A 21,880-nucleotide genomic window follows, 5' to 3' on the forward strand; every position below is an offset into this window, starting at 1 on the left:
GAATCAAACAAAGCAGACAAGACGGATTTTGGGTGAGATTTTAGTACTAAATCGAATTAGAGAAATTGAAGAGCAAAAATGCTTTGAAAACTCTCACTCACAGCTCCCTAAATCTCCTAAGAGAGGATCTAGCCGGTCCACTGACTCTAGACTCCACTAAGCTCTAAACCCCTGTCTACCAGCCTAACTGAGGTGTAAAATGGATTTGTGGATTGATCTTCTTTTAAGGAAGCTAACTGCGCACTCGGTCACTCATCACCTAAGGTGCATTCCCCGACAACGGTGCCAATTTTTGCGGGTCACCGCGACGGATGTCCATAGCATAGCTCTCATGCATCAACATAAAATATCAATACAAGGGAAGCAACTAGGATGAGGCATGGAAACTCACTAGGGTGTCAATCCTAATGAAGTGAACTCGATGAGATGCAACTACTATCTCTGCAAGAAATTCATCCGCACTATAGCCAAGAAATTTGCCTATGTCCTTCTACACAGCTCTACAGTCGTCATGCCCGTTTAGCATGCAGATCATGTCGGAATTGCACAAAATTTGAAGGGGAGCTACAAGGGACTATAAAGCAGCACTGCCACAGCATTCTAGAGAGGTACAAAGATCACGATCGATCGTCCCAAAGTCAGCAAAAATAGTGAACAGGAGATCCTAATGGGTCGTTTTAGGGTCGCTGAAGCTTCTCCTAGGGTCAAAACAACATAAAATACACATATAAACATTCAAAACAGCGATTTAAGGCCACAAACTCGTAGTTGAACTCTTACGCCGAATCTTGAATCATTACACTTGAATGGAAGAGAAAAGTAAGAGGAACACAATGCAATAAACAAAATTGAATTCGGATTACCGTAGCCACCGTAGCGAAGATTACAAGTTGGAGCAAGAAGAAGCTCTCAAACGTGCACTGTCTTCTCAGTTTCTCCTAAAAAAGATAACGTTCAAACTTACAAAATTGACCTTTATAGTTTAGGTCTTTACAAATGGCTTGTCCGGCCAAAAGCTCCTAAACTTCTAACTGGCTCTCTACTATACAATTGCTCCCAGAAAAAGAATCATAAATTCTTTTACAAGTTCTCGGCTCAGAGAAGCTCTTTTACAAAGGATGAGATTTCCGCAAAAACGTAGATTCCCTGAAAAATGTGACCCTTTCTTTGGAAACCGTAGCTTTGTCATTTTGTCTGCCAAACAGTATTTGTGCCACAAATAGAATTACTTACAGCCATCACAAGGCTGTCCCAACTATCCGATAGAGACGATAGTATAAGGAGAGTTCGCACTTCGTCATCAAAATTTATTTTCACCAATCGAAGCTGACTTATGTTGGTGTTAAATTCATTTAGGTGTTCTGCAACTGAACCATTCTCTACCATCTTTAGATTGAACAAGTGCTTCATGAGAAATACCTTATTGGATGCTGATGATTTCTCGTAGAAGTCATCAAATGACTTCATCAAGTCCTCCATGGTCTTCATCCCCAAAACATTGAAGGCCACCGTTGACACCAAGCTTAACCGGATTGTTCCCAATGCCTTTCAATCAAGGACAATCCATGATTCATCTGCCATCATTGCGGGCTTCTTTACAAGACTGCCTAGTGGCAAATAGAGGTTCTTCTGGTAGAGATAGTCTTCAATCTGCATCTTTCAATATTGGTAGTTTTTGTCGTTGAACTTTTTAACCTTGAGCTTCCCTTCCTTCGCCATTATTCCCACTCAATTCAAGGAATCCTTTCCTTGAGATAATTTAGCTAGAGCAAACCTTGGTTTGATACCAGTTGTTAGGAAATATGACATAGCTAAGTTAATAATTGAGTAGATTACTTAATGGAGAGAGTGATATACACAGACAAGAGATTAGAGAGAGAGAGAGAGAGAGAGAGAGAGTACACACGATATATGTGGTTCACCCAATGTGGGCTACATCCACGGGAAAGAATCCACTTAATGGCTTTAGTACTTCAAACAAGAAGTAAGTTACAAAGGGTTTATACCCTTAATAGAGCTCCCACCTTGCTTCACTCTCACCACCTCACACCTGCGTTGTTGCATCAACTTCACACTGTGAAATGTGTGTAGAAATGGCCTCCTTTATGTGTAGTGTTAGCCCCGTGGCCCCTGCATACTCAAGAGAGAGAGAAGGTGGTGGTTAGAAAAAACAGTTAGAGAGAGGGGGTGAGCAAGATGACAAGAAAGAGGAGATAGATAAACAAGAAATGTCACAATCTTTAATCATTCATCTTGATGCTTAAGATTACAATATATATTTATAGCTTTCCCCATGCCCTTTGGTGCCTCCTCCTAGGCAACCCTTTAATTATCCTAGACCTTAGTGCTAGCCTAGGAAATAGTGCACATTTACGGTTCAACACTTGGCACAGTCCGATGGTAAGATTTTTGGCACAAAAATCTGACTCAAATTCTACAATCCCCTTGATCCAAAAACTCAGTTCTCATAGAATACCACGATGCAAAGTGCAGTGCCTGGAGTCTACTCCAAGATACACATATACATCACAATAAACCATGAAACACTGCCCTTTTCCCCCCCAAGCATTTAAAAAATGCAAAGCATAGTGCCTGGAACTTAATCCAAGATGCACAAATACACTTCCTAAAGCTATATATTGTATTACAATCACCAAACCGGGTATAGTGTGCCTTCTTACAAAAAATGTGAATACAAGTGCACCATTTATTGGAAACATGCCAGGACTGGGAACCCATCAAGAGCCCAAGAACGCAAAGTAAAAGAGACCATTCGATCTGTGTGGACCCCCACTGGCGTAATGCACTCGCTCCGAACGTGTTTCACTAAAGAAGGGAAGCTTACCCGTTTGAAGTCACTCGACTGGCATAAAATGTGTCAGATATGTTTGAAGTGGAATATATCATAGTGGGAATTGTGTAACAAATTCGTGTATGGAATTTAATATCATTGCTAGACGTGTTTTGCAGTTTATTTTACCGGTGGCCATTGAGGGATGTTTGTCTCCTTTCGTCCGTAACACAATCTACAAACTTGTGAAGTTGATGCAATGGATCTCACAAAAGAAGATCAATGTAGACTCCATACCATTCGTCAAACTAAACGTTGCGGAGGTTGTGTGCATGCTCATACAAAAAAAAATTGTAAAACCATAAAGTAATGCGAAAATCTCCATTCCATTGAGTAGATTCCATCTTTGAGACACTCATTTCAAAATAAGCTTCATTGTTTTGCAAACAAGGATCAAAATTCATCAATGAAAAATTCTTTGCTTTGACAAACACTTCTTCAAAAAGATTGTGAGCTTTGGCTTCAATTTGTAAAGCTATGCTTTCAACAAGCACATTGAAATAAAAAAACCTTAGCTCCATGTTATTTGTGCAAAGAGAAACTTCATTCCTTGATGCAATTTGGACTTCAAACCACCAAACATGGTCTCCTTCTAGGCTTACAATGAGAAAAAGCCATAAGATCTTTGCATCATCATGCACAAAAATAAGCATTAGTTTGTCCAAAACCACAACATCATCACCTTTCCTAGCAAGGATAAGCATACAAGCCCCATCATGCTTTACATAGGCACTAATTGTGTGGATAAATACACATATCCCATCACACAACATTGCCTCAAGCAAACATTCATTTAGCATACCCTTAGTTTGTGAAATAGGTTGCTTCACGCACACCACATTTTGTTGCTTGATTGTTTCATAAAAAAGAACATCATTTTTGTTTAGTTGCCATTTCAACATCATGAGCAACACAAAAATCTTCTCCTAGTGCAAGAGAATTCACAAAATCATTGATCACATCATTTTCTTCGTCAACAAGAAGTGAAATTTCATCATTTTCATCATTGAGATGTCTTCAATTTTTCATCAAAAAGCTCATCAAAGCATTGATTTACTTTAGAGTTGCAAACATTGTTTTCTTGATCCATCTCATGATAATCGACATCAAAATTATGCAATTCACCATAAAAAACTGATGGAATTTGACCCACAATGCTTTGGTTGATGGTGCAAGATGTGAGTATAGAGCTACTCGGGGACTCTCCTTGGCTCTCTTGGCTCATAGCGTCCTCTTTCTTCACTCCAATATCCATCCCATTCCTACCATTCCCATGTTCATCATGGTCGTCATGATCACTTGAGTAATTATCTACTCCCTCTTTGGCTACAATATGCCATGCTCTCAACACTTTTTAATAAGTCTCCTCTCCTTAAGGCACTCATCCAAATTTTCAGTGTTCTCTTGCAACTCTTTGATGAGATTCAAATGCAGATATGTATTGTGTCTGTTCCCTCCATGCTTGCAAAACCATGTATATGCTTTTTGTACTGCATTGACAAAATCCGCTACCCATGCCTTGGGTTTATGAAATTTTTTTTGTGCAATGTCATGCTCTCAAATGTAAAACTGTTCTAATAATGTCAATGAGCAATGGCGGGCTTTATGGTCCTCATGACCGCATTGTGATGATGGTTTATTGCGACATTGCATCCATTTGTGGTCACTCTCGCCACAAAAAATGCAAGGTCACTCCGATTTGTTCCTCATGCCCTCATTTTACATTCACGACATACTTAAAGTATGTAATACGCATGTTAAAATTGCCTAAAATCAGGCATTGCAGCAAAACGTTTCTAGGGCGTAAGGTTTTATAGCATGCTTCTTTGACCACGTTCATGCACACAACTTTATTTTTATTTTTCATTTCACGGGCTCCCTGACAAGAGCGTGGGGATTTCCTCTTATCAAGTTGAAAATTTAACAAATTTCCAAACTAGAAGGATATACTGGGTGATTATTGGCTGATGACACAAACTACATTGAGGTGAAATACTTGACCGATTTACTGCTCACAGAGAATACCGCCATTAAATGCTATTAGATGTGTGTTAATCAAGATATTAATATAGTTACCTAGGTGGTTGTGCCTCTCAATACAGACCATTGTGGCATGCATTTGATTTCCTCCTAGCATCAAGGGCTTGGACTCTATTTTGCTTGCGTGAAATTATGAAGCCAGTGGTTCATGACGCAAGCGGCATGGGAACCACCTTGGGGCAATGGTCTTTGTCGACAGAGTGGTTGCGCCTCTTGGAAGCACAGTGACCCTCAGACACTACCTTGTTCTGTGCAGTTGATACGATGCAGCGAGTTTTCTCCTTGTAACCGGCTGGCCTTATGCAGCACTCACACTACACGTAATTAGTCTCTCCTTTGGCCTACGAGCAGTGAAAACAAATTTTGCCTTTGCAAAAGCAAACTCGAAAACCATTTTGCAGTATCACAGGCTTGAACACGGCCCTTTATAGGGATGCATTGACATTACTCCATGGTTGCACCATTGGGGCTTAACAAGAAGATTTTAGTCGGCACACCATAGGAGTGACATTAGGTGAAATTTGGACTCACAAAGGGGCCCTTTAAGGAGTTTGACTTTACCTCTCTCTACCAAAACGGGTGCATGGATAAATTTTTGCAAACAAACTCCAAAGTTGGTGGAGGTTTGACAGTCAGAAAATTAAGTGAATCAAAAAAAGAATCTTCTAAAATATGAGGAATCTCATGGCGTGCTATATATTAGTAGAAAGAGCTTGAAGAGGACATTCTAACTGTCAAACCTCCACCAACTTTGGAGTCTGTTTGCAAAAATTTATCCATGCACCTGCACCCGTTTTGGTAGAGAGAGGTAAAGTCAAACTGCTTAAAGAGCTCCTTTGTGAGTCCAAATTTCACCTAATGTGATTGCCTTCTTTGCAAGCGGCTGCAACACAACTCTCACAATGACAATAATAGTTACATAACTTTACTATGAATGCATTACACACAACAGCGTGGTGTCACCCTAATGCTTCTACCTTCCAACTCATTGTCGACATGGGTTCAAGGCTTAATGGTACGCAGAGTAAGTCACAAAGTTCTTTTGGCCTGCACAAAATTGCGCTTCAAGAAAAGGACTTTCGAACTCGTGCCATGCCCATTGAAAGCTCTCAAACCTCCAAAGTAACCTCCCCATCATCTCCTCCGCAGTTATCTAAACTCGTTCGCATCTCTACAAGAACTGGGATCGCCATGTGTTAGCCTCGTGGCCCATGCATAATCAAGAGAGAGAGAGAGAAGGCGGTGGTTAGAAAAAACAGTTAGAGAGAGGGCATGAGCAAGATGACGAGAGAGAGGAGATAGATAAACAAGAAATGCCACAATCTTTACTCATTCATCTTGATGCTTAAGATTACAATGCATATTTATAGCTTTCCCATGCCCTTTGGTGCCTCTTCTTAGGCAACCCTTTAATTATCCTAGACCTTAGTGCTAGCCTAGGGAGTAGTGCACATTTATGGTTCAACATGTGGCCGCCCTTGAGAAGACAAGTCCGCTTTTGAATTCGGCCACTGGCCATTGAATTCGGCCATCGGCCATCTGCCATTGACTACCGACCACCGGCCAACCGGCCAACCGACCGATCGTTTTTTGACCACTTTCGGCCTCCGTGTAGCCATAATATTTTGACGAAAAGGAATATTTCGATGAAGCCTCTTGAGACTGGCCATGAAAATTTTGGTTTCCAGTGAGTGATTTAGTTTTCTGCCGAGTGATTTTCTTCACGCACGATGGCTTCTCCTCATAATGGGGGCCTTACAAATGTGCGTTTTTAACACAAAAAACTACAAAGGGTAAATCAGGCTCCATACTTACACGCCGCCCAAAATGTAGCCAATAATGGGAGCCAATGACTCCAATCCCTTGTACCTCGGTTGCTTGATGACAGTCGCCACCATGATGACGGGCACTTCTTTCTCAATACACGCAACTGCTTGTTGTGCAAGTAAATTAGCATCCTCATTTTGTTTCCTAGAAATATGATATCATTGCACCTCCTCAAATTGATTGAATAACCTACGGATGGCATGAAGTTTGGCCCTTCGTCTTTTATTTTTGCATGCCCAAATGCTTAAAGTCTGCTTCACAATTAGAAGTGCATCCCCCTTTACCATGAGACATTGTATACCTTGGCTGATGCACATCTTCAAAATATGAAGTAGTATGTTGTACTCTGCTTCATTGTTGCTAGTTGAACCTTGTAGATTGACCTTCTCTTTCATGACCACCTCTCCACTTGGGGTGAGAAACACTAGCCCTCCCCCTTGCTTTTCCTGTGGCCTTCAGAAAGCTCCATCAAAGAACAAGGTAAAAGCATTAGGAATACTTTTTGGTTGTGGAAATAGTAGGGTCTTTACTTCAGGCACCTTTATCTCCTTCTCATGTACCCTATAAGTGATAATCCCTACCAATTGTGCACAAACACTATCTTCTACCTTGAAAGAGTATTGGAACTCTTGTAACTCCATAATCCACTTTGAGATCATAGTACTAAGATTCATTTGAGATAACACCCAAGGGAACAAATTTTCTACAGTTTTGATAGCAAGTAGGATCTAAAATTTCTCACCGTAAACATGAGAGAAAGCATCATGAGTTCTGCCTCCAAGTAGCCTCTCTCCAAAGCATTCATGACCCTACTAGCAAATTAGATGGGTCGCATCCCGATACTGTGGGGATCTTGTTGTACTAAAATTTCACCAATTGTTTTCTTTCCAACACTAGAGCTAACAAAGAATGTGTACTCCTAACAAGGAGGCATAAGTGTTGGTAGTTCTAACAGAATGACTTTGATGTTACAAAAATATTCTTCAAGCTCATCAGACCAAACAAACTAGACTTGTTGTGTCAATTTTTTGCAAGGGGTGAAGTAACGCCAAGGCTAAGTGAATGAAGCGTGACGTATACTTCACCTTTTGAATGAATGAGATGACCTCCAAGACTCTTGGGTGATGGTAACTCAATAAGATCCTTTGACTTTGAATGATTCACTCTTTGTAAGAAAATTTATGACTAAGCAAGATCATTTCATCCTCACCTATGTGGCACTTGTCGAGGTTGAGTTGACCTCCCATGTCGTAGAGTTTATTCAAACCCTCTTCTACCTTTTGTAGATATAATGATTTTGAGCTATAAATACAAAAATCATCAATAAAAACCCTAATGGACTTTCCAAAGAATGATTGAAACACCATGTTCATGAAGCGTTGGAAAGTTGCAAGAGCATTTTTCAGGCCAAATGGCATGACTTGGAAAGCATAACAACCCCAAGGAGTGATGAAGGTTGTTTTCAACTAATCCTCCAATGCGATAGCTATTTGAAAGTAACCTGAATAGCCATCACACACAGTGTACTTCTTGTGACCAACTACCTTATTTAGTATCTCATCAAAATGGGAGGGGAAAGTGATCTCTTTTTATTGCCTCATTTAATGGACGGTAATCCACACACACCCTCCACTTGCCGTTCTTCTTAGAGTGACAACAACGGGAGAGACCCACTTTGAATTCTCCACTGGATAAATGAAACTTGCTACTAGAATTTTTCTTACCTCCTTGAGTAAAGCCTACTCCTTGATGACTCCTAGCCTTTGTAGCTTTTGAGCCTTAGGTGTGGCTTTTCGCTTTAGCTCGACATTCTATTGAACATCATCTACTCCACACACAACGGTGTAGTCTTTAGCAAAAATCCTAGGAAATTTCCTTAACACACCTTTGAACTCCTCTCTTTTATCCTTTGTAAGTGTTGTAGACAACATACTTTCTAACATTCCTTCATCTTCCACATTTTGGTTCTCTTGGAAACCTATCTTCTCCAAACCTTGACAAGAGGTCTTATGGTTGTTTGGATTAAATCTCACCCCCATGACTTCAATGGAAGACTACTCTTCCGTAGTGCTACCGCTACCTTCTTCTTCTAAAGTGCTATCAATCCACTCTTCCTCCATCTCACTTTGAGATGATTCTTCATAGATCTCCTCTTGACATTGCTCCTTCATGTCAAAGATAACCTTCTTATGATTGTCATTCTTGCAAATCAACTTTCCACTTCCCCAATCTTGCAAAGCTCGCATTTTCATTAGCCATGGTCTTCCTAGGATAAATGGATAGCCACTTCCCTTGGTTGACATAACATAAAAATCCACCGCCTTCTTAATGCCAATGGCCTCCACAAAGACATTTTTACAAATGCTTACGCACATAGCCTTGCTATTGTTTTCCATTTTCACTTTGAATTCAGGTGTCTCATGGATGTGCATGCCTAGTCTTTGTATGAGTCCCCTTATCATGATACAAATTTGTGCACCCCCATCCACTAGACCTTTCCTAACCAATATTCCTTTGATGTAACAATCTAGCACAGGTGTAATATCCTCATTCATTTCAGCTTGTGCAATTTTTACAACAGGCACACTCTCTTTTACCTTTCACCTAGTGCTAACTGCCTTCGTTAAATCCCTCCTAATTTGTGGACATAATGCAAGAAACTGAGGCCATGAGATATCAAGACCCTTACCTCTCATGTCTTCCAACAAGTTGTATGGAGCCATATTATGTCCAAGGGGGAAGTCTTGGAGGTTGATACGACGTCGAGTCCGCTTGGCTTCCTTGGTCTCCCTCACCTTCTTTTTGCATCCATGGTCGCTTTGTGACGTGACTGCTTCTTTTTCCTTACCTTTTCCACGGCCATGCTTAATGATGTTTTCTTCCATGTCCACCTCATTTGAATTTGTCACCTCTACCACATGCACATTTGGATCTGGAAAAGGTGGAACTGCTTCCACTCCTCGTGGAGGTGGTCTTGCTCCATTTGGACTTTGTAAAAGCCATGGTTGTTGACTAGTTCCTTCACCTGCATTCATCATTGGGTAATTCAAGTTAGGTCTCCTTGGCTCCCCACGGGGCCAAGAACAATTATACATCCCATGTTGAGACTCTTTGCAATTCCAACATTGCAAAAGTCGGCTAGGTCGTGGCTCTCGCTCTTTTGCTTTCTTTGTTTGTCCCTTGGGACCTACAACTTGTGCAAGGTGAACTGACAAGTTGCTTAAGGATTCATTTAAATTTTCAATTACCTCCGTTGTTGCCTCAAGAATCTCTCTAGATGTTGATGCTTGCAATTTTCCCTTAGATCTAGGACCCTCGATTGGAACCTCTCCTCTTAAACACTTGAGTTTCCTATACTTCTCAACAACCCTAGTTTCAGCTGCATCAAAGGTAGAAGGTACACCCACCTCAACTTTTATCTTGAGTGTGGGAAAGAGACCGACTATGAACCTCTCCTTCTTTAGGAACTCTCCACCATCACCAGGGCTAGCAACATTTCTCACCCATATAGTCCAAAGACGTAAAAACTCTTGTTTATACATGTAGTAGTCATCTAAGTCTTTTTGCTTGTGAGAAACGATGTCTTGCCATAGATTTTGAGTGTTTTGGCGGTCAAAGAAGTATCACTTGAAATGATCAATGACTTCGTTATAGTTTCCCTTAACCTTCTGAGATAGAGAGTCAAACCAAATGCTAGCATCCTTCCTCAGAACTACCTAAACATTTCTAAGCGTTCCTCTTTACTATCACTCATTTTATGCGGCAAGCCATTTCAAAATTTACTAGAAATAGCTCGGCATCCTCGGCAGGCTCTCCAAAAAAGAGAGGATATCCTATCATTTGGCGTTGGGCCTTTATTGAATCAATTTCAAAGTGACAACATGCTTTTTCCTTTCTTAGAAAATTTACACAATTATGTTTTCTAAACTGCAATCTATTCTACAACAAAGTAAAAATATGCACATCAAATGATCTATGATAGTCAACAAGAGGCAGGATGACATGGTTTGGTGACGCTAGAATTTCTCCTACTCTTTGAGCACCAAACATGAACACCATACGCTACTGAAAATGGATTTTTCTACTATTTGCAATATTTATTCTAATGTGTGGAGTGAAATGAAAAGGAAAAACATCTATTCTTGGGCATTATCCATGGCCTATATATGTCCTAATGCTTTAAATAACACAGAAATATAGACGTCTAAGCTAATATCATACTAATGAGAGGCAAATTAAAAGGATTGATTGAAGCATTTATCTCGACCAACCTAAGAGGACCTAAAATCCTATGAATTACACGTTAACATTGCAACTTAATAGTAGGAATTATGTGTATCTTTTGCCTTGCAATGGAAATGAAAGGACTATATAAACTTTCCTAATTCATGCAAACTACTTGACTATTCTAAGGTTGAACCTACACAAAAACATACACAAGCCCTCCTCAGTTGGGGCACCAAAATTGAGACGGTTCGGGGCGGGTAACAAAAGAGGCGACCTCTGAATAGCCCTCAAGGCTCTCGTGTTGCTCAATTGGGACTGGGGCAACCACAAACAAGAGAAACCCACAAAAAACCCACATCCAACAACAAGTGAAGGGGCACCACCTAGTTAGAGAGCGAACTAGGACGCCGAAGAGGAGAATCCCTGAGCAATACAAGCAAGAAGGGAGGGTACAATAACACTAATATCAATGCTACAAATACACACACCAAACATCTAGAGAGAGAGAGAGAGTGAGAGAGAGAGAGAGAGAGAGAGATTTGTACAAAAATTAAGCTTCAATTTAAATGATTGACGTGGATGTACAAAGAATCTGGAGGAGAGTCAAGAGACGCAACTAAGTTTGATGATGTTGCGATCTACACATTATCTTAGGGTTATGGGAATCCTCTCACCATACAACCCTCTTATAATGTAATTCCAAGCAACAAAACAAACACAAGAGCTCTTGAGCCACATACAAGCAAATACTACACAAGAATCTCAAAATGAAAATGTGTCACCTTAAACCAAACGAGAGGAGGTTGCCAAGCATGAATTGGAGAAACTCAAGAGAGTTTTGAACTGCGGTTGCACCCAACTTACTGATTTAATTGATGTGCAAGAGTAGGTACAACTTTGATTGGAAGTTATGAATTACTCACTCCCTTACAATGCTCCAACTAACTCAAAGAAGCTTTCCTATACACACAAGTGATGGTGTATAGAGAGCTCACTCTCTCTCCCTACAACTAAGATGGAGAATGGTACACTCAAAGTAGTGGGCAATAGTGTGGACATGGATTTTACACAGAGGAATGGGCTCTATTTATAGGTTTTTAGGAGCCTTGATTAGGATTAGACCTAATCAATTTTATTGTGAATACAAAAGATTAAGAAATACTTTTATTGTCACATGGTTGTGGGCTCAAGGGGAAGAATTACTGAGAGTAAAAGGAGAGAGAGGTGAGTAACTTGGAGGTGCATACTCTAGTAGATAGTAGAGTGTGCAATCTACAAGAAGGGTTTGTCATTCATGCAAGTTGCGGCCTCTGTGTCACAATGTCACTCTCGGCCTTGTGTCCGACGCCCTCCAACCCTGATCGTGGGTTGGACCCCTCCTCTTATGCAACCCGAGCCGCTCCCTTCTCTCTTGACTCCTGTTATTGTTGTAGCTGAGCTCCTCCTCTCTCTCACTAGTACTAGCTGGGTTTCAACCTGCCCTCGGGTCCTCTATGGTCGCCGTCCCCCAGTCCTTGACTACCACCCCCTCCTGTATCGTGAGGCCCCCACCTCGTGGACTCCTCGGTGATGACCTAACTTCCCTGCTTGCTAGGGTCCCTCCATGCAGCTCGCGACATCCACCTTCTGGTCCCTTTGCATAATGCAGTCCAATCCTCTTTCTCCAGCCTCTTCATTCTTGATGGCGGCCTCCTCTCTTGCCTTATGCAGCCCTCGCCACCAGATGGCACCTTGCCTCTCGCATGCTTGGCAGATGTCTGCCCTTTTCCATGCCCGGCCTCCTTTCTTGCTATCTGCAATGGCGTCATTCTGCATGAAGCACCCTTTTTTTTTTCCAAGTTAAAGCTTTAAAAAGCTTTGGGTTTGGCCCCCTTTCACACGCCACCAACTGCCGATGCAATAAAGGTCCATAAAAATCATCTTTAGTGTGGATAATCCCATGGCGGTGCAAATGGGTCACAGTCAATCCCGCATCACTCTGAGAAGATTGGAATTGCTACAAGTGTTGGAAACCTTCAAACTGCATCCGATTGAGCCACTGCTAATCATTGGGCTTCATGCATCCAGAGAGCTTCGAAATCGCCAAGATCCACATTTGACATACACTGCCCGATAATGTCGGCCACAACTGGCATCAAGCAGATGTACAAGTATTGTCCTACCCACCTGTCATCGTCCATGTACATGCTTCAGGCTTTCTCCCTGGGTCGACAGTGTTTGCTTGTACCATCATTGCCCACCCCCCTAGTTGAGCCATGCTCAACCACTGTCTTATTTAAATAAGACATGATTGCATAATAAAAAAATGACACTTAGTATGTACATAAGCAGTAGTTAGATAGAGAGAGAGATTTTATCAGCTGTAGAATCCCCCGGATCAAATGGAAAGTCATAGGCTCTCCCAATTGTGATGCAAACTCTACTAGGATCAAATACATGGCATTGAACACAGCCATCTCTGTACTACATTCATAATCAACCATTTTTTTGCCCCTGTAAACCCAAAAACAAGCCTCTCGTGCAGCTTGGCATAGCACCGATCTTCAACAACCTGTATCCATACGTCGGCTTCATACACAAAATAAGCTTGTGAACCAACCTGTGAAGCATCTGCACCATACATCATTATCCTCTCACCTGCTCGAGAGTCCTCTATAGCATAATCTTCTCTCAAAACACTTTGCAATCCGTACACAATTGCTTGCAAAGCAACCTTCAACAACATGACCATCAACAACATGGCACAAAACTCTGGCAAACTGTCTTTCAATGGTGATTCTTCTTGGAGAGCAAAGCCTACCTGCTTCTCAAGCATGCCTTCTGTTGTAGGTCCTTCAAATGGCATACACTCCATACCTGACTCACCGTGCCAATCTTTGTCCACCATAGCCTTTGATGCTACTTCTTCAACCACTTCATGCGAGAGCAAATCGGATTGCTCACCCATTGTTGCTTGAACACTAATCTGCTCTTTAAGGACTTCTTCTACGACCATATCATCTGCTAAGAGAGAAAGAAAGCCATGATCTATTACCTCATTCTTTGGTATGTTGACATCGTCCACACCTTCTGGATTCAACACAATCGAAAGGGCAAGGTTGCCCAACCCCATGTCTAGCTTCTTTCTGCACAGCTTCGACCATCACTTTGCGAACATCTTCAAACTTGTCCTGTGAGTTCTGATCCATAACTTCATTTGATTCTTCATGCATACACACTTCAACCAAGACCACATCCTTGCTAACCAGGCAAATTGAAACGAATGTCCAGATTGGCTTACCAATGGCAAAGCAGCTTGAACTTTCTTTTGGCACATGATGAAGCTCCGTTGTTGAGCTATACCCATAAACTACAAGCTTCAACAAGCCCATCTCCAGCTTCCTCTTTGCTTTCCTGCTCTTTATCTTTGCTAAGGAAAACATTTTTGCATAGTCCTCTGCACCACCACACTCGACCTTCTCCTTGATTCATGGATGCAAGTAGGCTAGAAACTGCTCTCGCTTGAAATGATCTCCATTTTGCACACATGTAACAACAGCTAGCCTCTTCCAAATAGACTCAAATTCATCCAAAAACAAAGCAAAATATTTCCTTACATCCTGCTTTAGCTTGCTCAATTGTTCACCCAAGTCCGATAGAGAAACCCGCATTTGAAAAGCTTCAACAAACCGCTTGCGAATCTCACTCTACGAGTGCCGATCTACAACCTTCAATCCTTCAAACCAGCCTTTGGCTTGTCCTTGTGGAACCAATGGTAGTGCCTTCAATTTGGCTTTATCTCCACAAATTCTCCTATGCAATAGGTATAGCTTTAGATTGGAAAACCAATCTGTAGCCTCTTCTTCTCCAGCAAGCACCAATTCAATATCAGGCATCATCTTCAGGCTTTAAATCTTCACCAAGGATCAATCAGTAGATCCTTAGTGGGGGCACCACTGATGGAAAGGGGGGAACACACCCAGCACATTCGAAGCTTGCCTCTATATAGCCCAACATAAATTCCACACCCCTAACCACACATAAATCATACACACACACACACGCATACTTTCTGCCAACCTTCAATGCAAGGACGCGCCTTCAAGTGTCGGCTATACACACCAACCACGAACACTGCAGCCCTTAATTGACCCAACAACACACCATCAACTCTTGACTGTACTCGATAATACATAGAACATCCAAATCAGCAATCTCACATACCATCGACTCACGCTATCACTCTCTCCCTCTCTCTCTCTCTCTCTCTCTGTGCACACACACCCGTGTGCTCCGGAGCCAACGCTACCATGGACTAGCACAAGACAAGACAAAAGAACAAAATGATCCGAGTCGAGTAGTCACCATAAACCATAGAGAAATCATGCATCAAAACACATATGTGAGTACAATGACGGCATCAATGGCCACGACAATCCCTGCTTTTTGCTTGCAGCCATGGTGGCTCTTCAACACCTTTGAGTCGCTTTATTCTCCCTTGATGACCCCGGCTACCTTCTGCAAAACAACATCTCTCTCCTTCTGCGGGTTGACCAGGCCGCTCATACCGCCTCTTTGCCTGTCCCCTACACACGAGCCCCCTCTTGTATGCAGCTTGTTGCCCTTCATCACCTTTTGGAAACCTCCTCTTCTTGCTTCCCTTACCTTGGTGGACCTTACGGCTTCCTGGTTCCCATGCCAGCGCGCCCTCTTCAAATAATGCCCCCCTTACGCTCTTGATGTCTCTGCACAGCCCTAAGTCAGCACATCCTTCCTCTGCATATAGTGCAACAAACTTATACCCGATTGGCTGCAGCCCTTCCACCTGCAGGTCGCGGCCTCTGTGTCATGATGCCACTCTCGGCCTTGTGTCTAGCGCCCTCCAACCCTACTCGTGGGCCTGCTCCCTTCTCTCTCGGCTCCTCTTACTGCAGTCGAGATCCTCCTCTCTCTCACCAGTACTGGCAGGGTTTCAACCTGCCCTCAAGACCTCCATGGTCACTCTTGATGTCTCTGGCGCACAGCCCCTGAAGCCGGCTCCTCCTTCCTATGCATATAGTGCAGCAAACTTATACCTGATGGTCTGCAGGTCGCGGCCTCTGTGTCACGATGCCACTCTCGGCATTGTGTCCAACACCCTCCAACTCGGCTCGTGGGCCGGGCCCCTCCTCTTATGCAACTTGAGCCACTCCCTTCTCTCTTGGCTCCTCTTACTCCAGTCAAGCTCCTCCTCTCACTCACCAGTACTGGCTGTGTTTCAACCTGCCCCCAGGTCCTCCATGGTCACTCTCCCCCAGTCCTTGACTACCGCCCCTCCTGTAATGTGAGCCCCCAAACTGGCGGCCTCCCCCTTGGTCACGACCCAGCTTCCCTACTTGCGAGGGTCCCTCCATGCAACTTGCAACATCCACCTCTGGTCCCTCCTACTGCAGTCCAGCCCTCTTTCTCCACCCTCTCTGTTCTTGATGGCGGCCTCTTGTCTTGCCTTATGTAGTCCCCGCCACCAGATGGCACCTTTCCCCTCGCATGCCTGGCAGATGGCAGCCCTTTTCCATGCTTGGCCTCCTTTCCTGCTATCTGCAATGGCGTCATGCTTCATGCAGCGTCCCTTTTTTTTCCAATTTAAAGCTTTAAAAAGCCTTGGGTTTGGCCCCCTTTCAAACGCCACCAACTGCCACCAACTCTCGATGCAATAAAGGTCCATGAAAATCATCTTTAGTGTGGATAATCCCATGGTTGTGCAAACGGGTCACATTCAATCCCGCATCACTATGAGAAGAGCGGAATTGCTAGAAGTGTCGGCAATCTTCAAACCACATCAAATTGAGCCACTACTAATCATTGGGCTTCATGCATTCAGAGAGCTTCAAAATCATCAAGATTCACATTTGACATATTGTGGGACGCATGTTTAATCTCACCATCCTATTTTATTACAGTATTAGCGAGAACCACGATTAAATTATCAAACCATGAGAAGAAACTGACTCGACTAATGCATAGAGGTTACAAGAGGTTGTCAATCTCTCGCAAAACAACTAATAACTCGCATCTAACTCAGGCTACACTCAAGTGACTGAAATCACCAAAAGCCAATCGTTCATCGATAAACAAATCACATCCGTTACAACATCAAATGACATTCAAACGTTACAAAACTTTTAAGACATGTTTATAAGACCTAAGCACACATGCTTATGGTCTCAAACCCCACTTTAGGTCAAGTTCCAAAATCGTGATTATTAATAGCAGCGAATTTTTGACCTAATCATTTTCGACCCAAAATGCAGTTAAATGCTTAACAATGATGTCCCAATATCCCGCCTATGTTTAGTTTTTGATTTTGAAGTGTAAACTCTTAGTTATGATGAAATTAGACCGTGGGGTTGGTGACGCCAAAAGCTACGAAATACCATGATGTGTTTACGCCAATGCGTAGAGCTCTTACCTGCGGTTGCAATGCAACAAACACGACTGCAATGTGATAACCGGGGAGAGAGTAAGAAGCGCGAGAAGGAGAGGAGTCAGCGCTGTTAGCTCACGCTGTGTATTTCTTATCCAAAAACTTATAAAAAACTTACAAAAATTGGCTTTTATACCTTAGCCAAAGTTTTTGGATGGTCAAACTAATAATCTGGAGTTCTACCAAAGCTGAAAAATGATTGTCTGATACAATCTGGAAGCTTGTAGCCCCGAATCATTAATTACAGAGTTTATCCGAGAAAATAGGAGTTACAATATTCTCGATTTATCAAAATAATAAATGTTTTACAAAGAGAACTCCGAAAAATGGTATCCACACATCCAAATAGGAGTGTCTTTGTTTAATTAGGATGGAAGTTTAGTTTCAGCCGAAGAGATTGAAACAAACTCTTGGATGGTGTTTTCAAGACATCTCTATAAGTGTGATCTTTAAGATTTACTCTTGTTATAGATCCCACTTGCTTCAAGTACAGATAATAGTTTCCCCAATCTTGGATAAGCTGTACCTGCCGCATGAAAGGTTTTCCCAATATGATTTCATAGTTGAGTTTTTTTTCAAAGTCTACTATGGAAAAAGTGTGTTGATATTCAATTCCACAGGAATTGACTATCACTTTTTCAAGCAGCCCTAATGGTCTCTCAATGTGTCCGTCAGCCAACTATAATTTCATTCGAGTTTGTCTAATAGTTGGTTGTCCCCAGGATTCCCATACTGCTTTAGTGACTATGGCTATGCCTGCTCCACTATCCAGTATTGCCATGGTTTCAATGTCATTATATTTCACTGGGAGGGTGGTGTTTCCTTCTTCTGCTTCAAAATATTCTCCCACTTTGTTCATGGGGACATATCGAATATTGTTGTTCATTTTATTTTTCAAATTTTCCAGATTAACCCCGTTATCCCCACCTTCTCTAGGGTTTTCTGTAGATCATTCCATAAGTATGGTCTGAGTTTTAACAGTTCTCCCAAGGTAAGAGTGCATTGGATGGGTGTAGACATGATTGAATGAATGTTGTCTACTTCTAGGGTCTGTTCAGATCTTTTTAGTCTTTCACCCGATGGATTCATCTTCGTTATCTTCCAAGTAAGAAGGTAATGTTTTCAAGGTCAATGGTTTCGACATTCCTGAAACTTGAGATCCACAATCCCCGTACAAGGATTGTACATCCACGTTCATATCAGAAGGTAGGTTATCCAACCATAATTCCTCTATAGGAGCTGACTTTAGAGTTAGGCTCCGATCATTGATCTCTCTCACTTTTTCCCATATGTGTCCTGGCCAGTCTTCCTCTACGAATGGAATTCTGTCTAAGGCATCTTCACTGTCAGGCACTATAAGCTCTGGTTCTTTTGTTTCAAGGAGGGGTTCTGCCACCACATCAGATTTTTCTTTAGTGTCTCTCACCATAAGCTCTTCAGTTTTTGCGATAATTTCAAACTTGGGTTTTTGTTTATCCAACATTTCTTACCTGATTCTTACCAAATTTTGATAAGCTTCCAGTTTAGCTGCTTGCATGTCTGGAGAAGGATAGTTTTTTTATTTGTTTTCCAGGTTTTGGACTGCTTTAAGTCCTGCTTGGTAGGCTTCTAAGGTGGCATTAATAGGCTCAAAAATTTTATCAACCAGAATGGATCCTCCAGATTTCACGGTTGTTTCCTTGAATTCACTTCTAGTTTCTTTCAATTTTTCTTGAAATAGCTTCTTTGGTTTCTCCTCGATTTCTACCCGTTGTTTTTGTTTTCTCATCTCATATCTTTTGCTTCTGCTCCTTTTGATTCTTTTAAGAGGAAACTTTTATATTTTTCGAATCATCAGAGGAGTTGTGTTTCTTTTTCTTGGTCTGGGCTGTAGTGATCACCTTGATTGGAACAATCAGTTCGCTCTCTGATGAGCTACTAGGTATCACTTGGACTACGTTTACTACGGTTTTATCCTTGTTCAAAGGCTTTTTAGGACAATCGTTTGGAAAGTGTCCTCCCTTTATGCAACATTGTATGCAATAGGCTTCAATTGGTTTGAGTTTTTTTTCAAGCTCTGGACATTCTTTTTTCCAATGATCATCAGCATCACAGTTATGACAGTTCCCTATTCTTGGCTTCATCATGGGTCTTACCATGGGAGGTCTGACACCTTTATAAGCTACATAATACATTGGTGCGATCTTTGGTGGAGCATAAGTCACGATTTTTTCCATTGGTGGTGGATGTCAATTATACCAATCTCCTTCTACTATTACTGTAGATGGACTAGGCTCCGCTTAGGGTGTAACAGGCACTAATGCTTGTTCATCTATGACTCCTTCAGAGTACATGTACTTTACATGCACTACATTATGTCCTAGATACGGAGGTTGTTGTCCCAACACAGGTTGAGGTCTTTCCATACCCATTGGTGGTCTTTGAGCTTGGGCCATATTAGGCTGATATCTATGCATGGGTTGTCCTTGTGGCCTCATGGGCATGTACTGAACATTCCCATCATACTTTGGTTTTAAGTAGCACTCGTGGGTCTCATGGTTGGTCCATTTACCCTCGATTACACACCATTTTTGTGGCCTAATTGGTTGTCCTTGTGGAGGTATCCCTTGTCTTGGTCTCCTCATAGGTGCTTTTTGCATGTTGTTCATCATGTCATTCATCCTTTTAAGTATACCTTCTATGGCTGAGAGTGGTGCTGCAGCAGCCGTTCTACTTGTGCTGGTTTAGTAGATGTTGTTTTCTCGCTTTGGTTATCCTTAGGGACATCTTCTTCATTGAAGATCTCACAATTGTCTCCTAAATAGCACCTAACACACACACTTCTAGGGTGGTAATGCTTCTTGCTATAGAGTATAGCATGAAGTTCTGTGTTTAGCAGTCCCTCTAGAAACAAAGATACAAGTTGTTCTTCTGCAGGTATCGCTAGATTTGGGAATCTGGCAATGTATTGTTTCATTCGAGTTGCACAATCCCTAACAAACTCACCATGTTTCTAATTAAAGCTGTAGATTTGAGCTACCGTATTATGTTTGATCCCTGTTTTGGAACAAGCAGCGACAAATCCTTGAGGTAATGTGTTCAAGTCCATGATTGACCTTCGTGGAATATTTTGGAACCATGTCAATGCTTTTCCTTCTAATTTCATTCCAAACCCTTCGAATTGAGTATGGAAATCGAATATACACTCTGATCTTAGCACTAACTTAAAGCTTGCTAAGTGGTCATATGGATCCCCTGATCCACTGTATTTTCTAACCCATTTTTGAAAATCAGCTGGTCTAACGCGTCTGTTTGGTTCAACTCCAGGTCTTCTGGCAGTTGGTCCTGTTTCGAGTCCTTCAAACCAGTCTGTTGGAAATAGTGACTCATGTAGCCCTGGACTGGCCTTAGTGTCACCCGGTTTTCTACGTGATGAGGTGGGTTCTGGTTTCTTCACATTACTCTCAGATGATCTCTCACAGTGTTCATCTCTTGGAATTGTTTCTGGTCCTTGCCCCAATATCCAATCCCATATGGAATACCCTTGGTATTTGGTTTGTTCTACCTCAGGAGTCATCATAACAAAGTTGTTGTTATAACAATCCCTAAAAAAGTATGGAATACCCTTGGTATTTGGTTTGTTCTACCTCAGGAGTCATCATAACAAAGTTGTTGTTATAACAATCCCTAAACAAGTAGGTTGGTAGGTCCGCTGACTCCTTATCTTTGATCTTGAAGGTACAGATGATCTTCATAGCCGTTAGTTGTCCTGATTTGGCATGCGAAGTCCATAAAAGATCTTTTATGTTTCTATCTTCCCAAAAATAGACTCCGATCTTAGGATTATCCCTACTAAGCCATTTCAAAGGCTTCAAGTCTACTTGATCATATCCCTCGAATTTTAAAGTTGGTGGTCCTTCTTTTGCTGTCATACCTGGGATTATGGTGTTTACTTCTAACCCCCATTTGTCTACCCCATCAGGGTTTCCAACTTGTACATATTACCCTTGGTATTTGGTTTGTTCTACCTCAAGAGTCATCATAACAAAGTTGTTGTTATAAAAATCCCTAAACAAGTAGGTTGGTAGGTCCGCTGACTCTTTATCTTTGATCTTGAAGGTATAGATGATCTTCATGGCCGTTAGTTGTCCTGATTTGGCATGCGAAGTCCATAAAAGATCTTTTATGTTTCTATCTTCCCAAAAATAGACTCCGATCCTAGGATTATCCCTACTAAGCCATTTCAAAGGCTTCAAGTCTACTTGATCGTATCCCTCGAATTTTAAAGTTGGTGGTCCTTCTTTTGCTGACATACCTGGGATTATGGTGTTTACTTCTAACCCCCATTTGTCTACCCCATCAGGGTTTCCAACTTGTACATATTGAGTTCCATTTTTGTCCATGTACATTTTTCCTTGTTGGTTTGCCCTAACCTCTTCTTCAAACTGAATACCATGGTCATCAATGCGAATAGATGATACTCCTCGTTAGGATCCAAGTAAACCTGGGCTCCA

At 41.9% G+C, this 21,880-nt stretch overlaps 1 protein-coding gene across 1 annotated transcript; it reads right to left on the reverse strand.

Annotated features, from left to right (window-relative positions):
* Positions 1-12,827: 12,827 nt before the first annotated feature.
* Positions 12,828-16,092, reverse strand: LOC147464900 (uncharacterized). The gene has a single exon (XM_086510378.1). The coding sequence runs from the start codon at positions 14,055-14,057 to the stop codon at positions 13,374-13,376; it is 684 nt and encodes a 227-aa protein (XP_086366504.1). The 5' UTR covers positions 14,058-16,092; the 3' UTR covers positions 12,828-13,373.
* Positions 16,093-21,880: the final 5,788 nt, after the last annotated feature.

The sequence above is a fragment of the Adiantum capillus-veneris genome, chromosome 1 (genome assembly GCF_014529385.1).
Source record: "Adiantum capillus-veneris isolate H3 chromosome 1, ASM1452938v2, whole genome shotgun sequence".
Lineage (NCBI taxonomy): Eukaryota > Viridiplantae > Streptophyta > Polypodiopsida > Polypodiales > Pteridaceae > Adiantum > Adiantum capillus-veneris.

Excerpts from the sequence above, each read along its gene's own strand:
- LOC147464900 (XM_086510378.1), bottom strand. The coding sequence starts at position 14,057 with ATGGGGTTGGGCAACCTTGCCCTTTCGATTGTGTTGAATCCAGAAGGT.